This window comes from Dunckerocampus dactyliophorus, chromosome 4, assembly GCF_027744805.1.
Source record: "Dunckerocampus dactyliophorus isolate RoL2022-P2 chromosome 4, RoL_Ddac_1.1, whole genome shotgun sequence".
Classification (NCBI taxonomy): domain Eukaryota; kingdom Metazoa; phylum Chordata; class Actinopteri; order Syngnathiformes; family Syngnathidae; genus Dunckerocampus; species Dunckerocampus dactyliophorus.
The window spans coordinates 7,198,993-7,207,382 of record NC_072822.1 but is presented as its reverse complement, the minus strand read 5'-3'; the positions used below and the strand labels follow the sequence as shown (position 1 = coordinate 7,207,382).

The 8,390-nt window shown below is 39.5% G+C and overlaps 1 protein-coding gene across 2 annotated transcripts in view; it reads left to right on the top strand.

Annotated features, from left to right (window-relative positions):
* The first annotated feature begins 1,357 nt into the window (after positions 1–1,357).
* Positions 1,358–8,390, top strand: part of efna5b (ephrin-A5b) — a 111,535-nt gene continuing 104,502 nt past the window's right edge. For both annotated transcript variants that reach the window (XM_054773198.1, XM_054773197.1), the window contains exon 1: positions 1,358–2,087. In XM_054773198.1, coding sequence (XP_054629173.1) covers positions 1,963–2,087 — 125 coding nt within the window. In that variant the 5' untranslated portion in view covers positions 1,358–1,962. The remainder of the gene's footprint in view (positions 2,088–8,390) is intronic.

Here is an 8,390-nt window from a genome sequence, read left to right as displayed (position 1 = left end):
ATTCACATTTAAGTTGTAACCACACAATGACATTATTTACGATATGGTGATTTATTTTAATTTTACTGTGCAGTCATAAAGAACATGAAATATTTACAGTGTAGATGAATTGCATGTGGCCTGTTAGTTATGCCTGTGATAATTGCACCAGTTTCTGCATGAAGTCAATTTTGTGACATGTATAGGAGGAATATGACACTGTAAAAAAATAAACTAGGGTAGAATACACTCACTAGTTAGTACATAAACACAAGCTAATGAGAGCCAACACAAGAGCTGCCTTTACGAAGGAAATAATGCTCAATTTTGACACTATGGATATAACAGTGGCTGCAATAGTGGTTAACTGCACTACACTATTATATTTTAGCTTACATGTAAGTATAATATAATTGAATAAAAGTTGATTTAGGAGACTTTCAAAGATAATAATGCTCAGTTTGTCCCTTTTACAACTTGATCCAAATTGTTTTGTTATTATGTTGGTTAGTTTGTTATTTTGTTTTGTTAAATTAATCAATTTTTGCCTTTCCCCATGACACTGACGACGTAAATGGATTACAAAAATCCTAAAGTAAGTAAAAAGTGGGAATTTTCAGAATGTGGAAAATTATAAGCCTGAATCGGTTGCGGAGTGTGGAAAACGTGATACCTGTACATTTTGTCAATTCGTTGTGAAGGGGGAATTTTGTCACAGGAAATGTGGAATCACTGGAAAAACAGCCATTTTGGAATGTGCCAAATAACAGTCTGGATAGTTGGAAGTTAGAACATATAGTAAGAACTGTCGAGTTGAAAGGCAATTAGTGTTACGGACAATCTGAAGTGATGGTAAAAGTGGGAATTTTCAGAAATGTGGAAAATTGTTATCCTGAATCAGTTGAGGGATGCGAAAAATGTGGGACTTTTCATTCAGTTTCAAGGCAGAATATTGTCACAGAATATGTGGAAGCTCTGGGAAAACCAGACGTTTTTGTCATGTTAAAAATAGATAGCCACAATGTACTGAATGAGCAGAACATTTTGATGTTCAAATTTAAATCGAGTGAAAAACGAGGACGTGGATCGATTCAATAATAATAAAATCATTTGATGCACAATAACAGGCGAATGTTCTCAAGCATTCCCACAATTATGGGATGTGGCAGACAAGAATCCAAACTGTAGTGTACCTCTCTGTAATTGAATTAGGCGTTGAGCGGTTGGGAGGGGAAGAGAGGAAGAGGGCGGGGCTAGTGTGAGAGCAACAAGAAAGTGGGCGTGTTTTTGTTGTGTTGGAGCTCCGCCCACTGAAATGAAACCTAGCCAATGGTAGCTTGCTAGAGAAAAGTCATTCTCTCAGTCGGCGTCTGGAGCTACTTGACGCTCGTCGCTCTCTCCCGAGGCTCCTCAGCAATACACACATACACACATACATACATACATACACACGCGCACACTCACGAAGAAGAAGAGGCTTGTACGACGCATTTGTTTGCATTTTAAAATGGCTCATCACACATGAGGAGGACACGGCGGGATGTGGACATAAACAAGTGTCTCCTCCGAGACGAGAGGACACCACGCTTCTTCTTCTTGCTTCCCTTTGTGGATTGATTACCTTCCCTCCTCCAAGTGACTATGGCTTTAAAAAGTTCTGTGGATTTCTGACGCGGCGTCACTGGACCATCCCTCTCCTGTGGTCTTTTTTTGTGCGTGTGTGACTGACTTGTCCCCCCCTTTAGCACCCAAGGGTGCTCTCGTCATTCACCTTGTTGACGCACCCCTGCAGATCCACACAAGAAGGGGAGGGGGACATCATATATCCCAGCTCGGAAGGGGACACACGCCACATTTGGACCGGTCAGAACCGAGCAGCGTTTTGATTTGAATGAAGTGCTTCACCTGCTGCAGCCAAGCGAGTCCGCACCACCAAGAAGAAAAAGAAGAAGGGGGAATACGTGGTCAACTTTTGCTGTAGTGATGCTGCAAGTGGAAATGATTCTCGTCGTCTGCCTGGTGCTGTGGATGTGTGTTTTTAGCCAGGAGCCCAGTTCCAAAGTGGTGGCAGACCGCTACGCCGTCTTCTGGAACCGGACCAACGCCAAGTAAGTACGCCGTCTCCGAGCCTCCTAAGCCGGCGTCGCTCCAGCGCTGTGCACCGGTGGGGCTCCAGGGTGTGATCGGGTGTGTTTGTCACCGCAATGTGGCAACACTTTATGCAGGTAGATGTTGTATAGTTGTGAATATAAACATTCCAATAAAAGCTTGCATGTATTTTGGCATTAATGCATGAAGAGTAGTACGGAACCGGGCAGAGCAGCAGGGTGTATGGTTGTGTATCAGTCTATTAACTAGGAATGATTAACTGCTAGTAGTACTAACTATTAGGACTAAGAGCTAAATACAAACCTAAATACCCGCTAAGCTCCTTTTTTAATTTGTGACAGAAGCAACCTGAAGATGTGCTCGTACATGCACAAATTATACATTTCAAAAAGACAAAACAAGTGACAAAAAAGTCATGTTCGTTCTTGTTCATGCTTTTACTCTTAAAAGTCACAACTTTTAAAGATCATAAAACCTGACATTAAAAATCCATTACCCAGCTAAGCATAATTTACATTAGCATTTACATTTAATACTTTTTTTTTTACTTGTTACAAAAACTCTCAAAATTAGTTTTGTGTAGAAATATACAACTCAAAAAACATTTTTTTTACAGCTATTTAACAGCATAAAAGTTCCTCGAACAAAACCACAAAACCTGTTTTAATACCCTAAAAGGAAATCATGCACTTTCCTCCACTACCTTTACCCTATAAGCATTTTAATACAAACCTACATTCCGCATTTGAAACATTTTACCTTCTGGTGACATAGTCAAAATTCATGCATGCGTGTTTTGCTGTCGCTGCTCAAACTTAGCTCTGAAGTCTCACCATTGCTTTGTCTGGAGTTGTAGAACCAGAGTAAGTGTTCATATTTGGCATTTTTTGTAAAGAAGTTTGCTATGAGAGTCCTTGACAACTTTCTATTGCATCCTGCCGTGTTGCAAACACATTAGTCAGGCGTTTCCCCTCGTTTTTTTGGTCCGACTAAGCAGCTTTGTCTCAAGTCTACACTCTTCCATTAAAGAGCTTTTTCACTCAACTTTTCAATGGACGATTGTCATACAATTTACTGCATATTCCACTTGAACTTCACAGATTTCTCCGAGCAGTTAGTGTAGATCTGTTGATTGATATCCTTAAGCCTGACACAACTTATTTATTTTAGTCTTCCCCGCCAATGTAATTTTTGACCTTGATTCCCCCTGTTGACAGACATCCTTTCGCCGGACTGTATTTTGTTTTCACCTCCTTTCTTCACATGGAGAACGTTTTTTTTTGTTTTTTTTTTTGACTGGACTTGACGCTGGTTTAACTTGATTTTTTCCAGATGTGCTGACAGGTTTTCCCACTTTGGGCTCATAAGGAAAAATTAAAGCAAAAGGCGCTAACATTGAGAGAATGGTGGGTATAACCAAGCCCGGTTCGTGTTTTGCTTCTTCTTGAGACTTCCAGTGAAGTAGCCTCAGGATAGGAAACAGGTTTTGTTTTGGAGGTTGTTGTGTGGCTAATACCAGTCGGTCCTATACAATGCAGTTTGTTTGTCTCTCGTCCCCTACAGGTATTTGTAACTGCTCCCAAACCAAACTTGTCTGACTGACAAACATAGAGACCCTCACTTCGTGCACAATTACCGAGAGGCTATTGCGCTAATTAAATTTTATTTCTATTTATTATGTAACACAGGAGGTGAATAAACTATCAGTGATTGCTGAGACATGGAGAGGGTGTAGGATCAAATGCGCTTGGCTTCTTCCTGCTCCTTTTCATGCAAACATGTGACGTACCTCAATGTAACTTGTTAAGCACGTCTGAAACAAGTCCACTCAAGTGCAATCTAAACACGCAGGTTGTCCTAAATGAAGCGGCAGGTGACTTTTAAAAAAAAGTTGACATTATTTTTAGAGTTACTCTCGAGAAGAAAGCCATCCATTTTTCCACCCGATGAAACCTCATAGTCTCTCCCGACTGGAAAATGACTAGGTTGGGGGAATTAATCACTCCAAATGTGTTTGGTTTGTCTGAAAATCTCTTTGCTTTCTGATTTATTGTGCCCAAGTTGGACGTGTTCCGTTCCTCATGTGTCATATTATGCTCCAACTTCATCACGGAGAGAAATCTGTGCCGTTTTTACACATTCATACTCCCAATGCGACCACCGATGCTTTTTATGATGTGGCAATACAAAGATTCATTAGATATATCATTGTAGACTTTAACAACTTATGCATTTTTTATTCATCGCATACAGTATTTACTTATTTGTTGATTTTGCAGTCAATTTTACTCACTTTATGTATTTTTTCAGTTTCTTCTTCCGTTATGTAAACGTGACGTTCTTTATTGTAACTCTGTTCAGCATGTTCAAAATAAACATTACCATTAGAATACCAAAACTGGACTCTAAGTGTTTCTGCAAGTTTTAATGCCTTTGAGCGTTCAGTAATGGCATCTGAGGGGATTTCCTAGTTGGCTTCAATTTGTCTTTGTCTCCGAATTCCACCACGAGAAACGTTTTTATTGACCCATTTCCCGATCCACGTCCTCCGTCTTCGTGCCAGAGAGGAGAAGTCTTAGTGCATGTCCTCACAGCGTTCATTCAACTTGAAATGTCTTCTAAATAAAGGGACATTTCTCTCAGGCAGCGTCTGCCCTCTGCGATGCAGCCGGCTGCCTTTGCTTGTGAGTATTTATTCTAATGAGAGGACAGACTACTGCCCTTTCTTCTCCGACATGTCACTCCTAAGACTTCCTCCCTTGTTGCCCCCTTTCTCTCTCTCTGTGTCTCCTTGCGCAGCACTGGAATATGAATGAATACAATTAGATATTTCAGGAGTCTCTCTGCACTTGATGGTGAATTCTCAGAGGTCAGGACGACTCTGAGAGGGCACGGGGCGAGGAAGCAAAAACTTTGCGACTGTCCTTGAAGGTTTTTATTTACAGCAGTGAGTGCGAATTACGCCAGGTGATATCTGAGTTAGGTTCTTGTGTTTTACTGCACACTTGCCAGGAACAGCGCTGTACTGTAGGAGAAATGGATGAAAAGAAGAAATCAATGTATGCGTGAATCTCTTATGTTGTTTCTCGTGTCCACCGCCACGTCCGAGATTTTTTTTTTTAGTGGTCACACAGGTTGGAACGTGTTCGTATTTTTTGTGTCTAAAACAGTACTGCAGATCTCAGTGTGGGTCGTTCTTAAATTTTGAAAAGGTTACGGCATTTTTTTGTGATGCCTTCATTGTAAAATGCAGTGCGACTGAGTGCGGCGAAGATGTTTGAGCACCCAATGGCAGAAATTTAAAAAATGGGGGAAAAAAAGAGAAAATATTTCTGCAATAAGCCATGGAAGGAATTTAATTGCATCAACTTCTTAATTTCTGATGACATTTTCAATTTGCGATGGTAATAGTAATTGTCAGTTGTTTTGTTGATTGTTGATTTATTGCGTCTTTAAGCAATTATGGCAGAATGTATTGCGCTACGTACATTTCCGCAAGAACCAGTAAATATTTTGTTTTGTGCAGTCGACGCTCTTTCCATAGTATTTTTTAAATTTTGTTACAAAGATTTTCTTAGTTACTTTAAACATGTTGTATAAAAGGATTGCCTTTGTTATTGCATTTTCTGACTGAAATTTGCCCAATGAGCCTAAAAAATGTCACATTTTTTTTCCATAATACATCACTGAAATGACGTCATTTTTGACTTTCAGTGTAAAATTGAACAATTTGAACAAATGAGCGTGTGGAAGTGTGTCGAACACCATGTGGTGATAATGTGCATTAAAAACAATATGTTCTGAAAAACCGGGAAAAAGTCCATCCAAAAATCCACATCTGAAAAATTAATGTAAAAGAAGCATTTTGGTATAAAATAAAAAAAAAAAAAACTCTTAACAAAGGTATTTTAAATAATGACCATAAAATGCTGATCAAACTGCGCGGTGCACAAGGTGGCAGTAATATACATGACATTGTACTTTACAAACTGCAAAAACAAATGAAAACATGTTTGCTATTTCTTGTGAATTCTGAATTAAAAAAAATAAATCTGTGCCAAATATTGAAGGGTTTGTTGGTTTGCCTATATGTGAGGTCATTTTGATTGATCTATACATTCTTTATGAAGGCATTTTGGTATAACACCCCCCCAAAAAAAGAAACCGTTAAAGAAATAATCATAATTGGTCTTAAATTTTCACCAATTTCTGTCATTTTTAGCAATTCTGAACAACCAAGTGTTCAGTTGTTAATGGCATACTAGATGCGGGTAATGTGAGTTATCAAAACACCCAGGGCAAGAAAACATGTCCATGAGTTTACACAAAAATAGGAAAATTGAATCTACAACCAAAATGGAGAAGGTTAGTTAATGTGAAAATTTGTGATTGCTTATCGTACGTGTACATAATATATCATTAAAAAACTGGAGAATGTCAGTTGTGGTTGTCCACAACTGTACTACTATAGTTTTCAAGTTTGGGTTACTGTGCTTTTTGTCTTTTGAATGTTTTGTCCATGTGGGCAACAGATAGTCGAAACGTAAAGAGATGATGGTTAGAATACTTAAAATGTTTAAAAGAAGTTGCCTTTGGCTTTGATGGCTTAAATGAGTGAGGGTTTGACTTGGCTAATCTCTCCCGTCCTTTGCTGGGAGCCATTTTTGTTTCTTTTTCAAATTTCAACTCTCTCCACTGCACTCGCGGTCTGAGGACTGATTAGTTCTTGCTAATGACCCCCTGCTCAGCCAGTCTTTTCTTCGGCCTGCGGGACCGGCAGCCACCAGTGCCGGCGTTGAGTAGCGAGGTCCAAAAGTGGAGGCGACACGGCGAGTGAGACGGGAGGAGGCGGAAAAACAAAAGCCGTGTTTGTAAGGAGTAACTATGTAAATGTGAAATAAATATATATATATATATATATATATAAGTATAATGTTGTGTACAATGTGTACAATGTTGTGTTTTCTCTACAGACCTATACATGCACTTTATATTAGGTTGTGTTTTTCCTATTAAACAAGAAAATGAGGCAGGCAGGCAGCAGTCAATGTACTCAGCAGAGCAGCTGCTTTTGGGGTGTGCGGCAGCCACGGAGAGCAAGGACTTTTTGGCCGTGACCCTCGTGGAGCTGCTTCACTGTGCACTGAAGAAATGCTGCTGGTCAGGCGCTACTCAGGGATGTGTAATCCTGCTCGTATAAAGCAAATTTACAATGAAATATTAGAACAGTATAACAGTTTCTCTGAGGTTCTATCTAGAATCGCATGATGGGGGCAGATCAAATGCTCTCACGAGCCATAAATGGCCTATGGGTCGCTGGTTGCCCACGCCTAATTGGAGTAAATTGCATAATCCTGACAGTTTTCTAAAATTTTGTCCTTCTAATTTAGCCAGATACGATTGTAATATGATGCAATGCAATTGTACTCCATCCACAATGGAACCACAACATTTTGGTGCAGATTTGGGTAAACATTTGTAGTCAGGATTTCATTTTTCAATTTAGCTTAATTTCTCTGCATATTATACATGACTCTTAATTAAGGGTGTGAGGAAATATTGATATATTGAACTATTGCAATGTTTTACCTTACATGGTGTTATTGATTTAAAAAAAAATCTTATTAAAATTTTTCCACCACCATTTAACATGCCATCCAGGAGGTGCTCCTTGCGAGAGAGGCAGAATGTTTGGCGGAACTTCCGCTGCGGAAGTCACCGAAAAAGAAAACTCAAATAACGGCGCACAGAGGATGCGAGCAGTGAAGTTAAACGGAAAGACGCCCAGCATAGTAAAATTAAAAGTGTGGACTCACTTTGGCTTGTATTGTATGGATGGGTGAGACAAAGCCAGTCAAATACCGTAATTTGCGGACTATATGTGTTCCGGAGTATAAATGGCACCAGCCAAAATGCACAATGAAGAGGAAAAAAAACACATATAAGACGCACTGGACTATAAGACTTATTACTATAAGAGTAATAAAAATGATTACTTATTCAGATAACTATAGCCTGAACTATAGTTATTCAGATAACTATAGCATAAACTGTGGCCATCTAGCTTTTAGCCTGCGATTAGCTTTTTTTGTTGTCTTCATTGCAGTTAGAGTATCCTCCGCTTTTCACCAGTCCCTCACAAGTTTCTCGTTCACTCCAAACTTTTTTTCTGCTGCTCGATTACTGTTTTCGGCTGCATTTTTCACTACTTGCAGCTTGTAGTCTGCAGAATATGATTTTCTTCTTGGGGGCATTTGTGTTCCGTCTTTCTACACCTACGTCGTGAAACTCCAAACCATAGA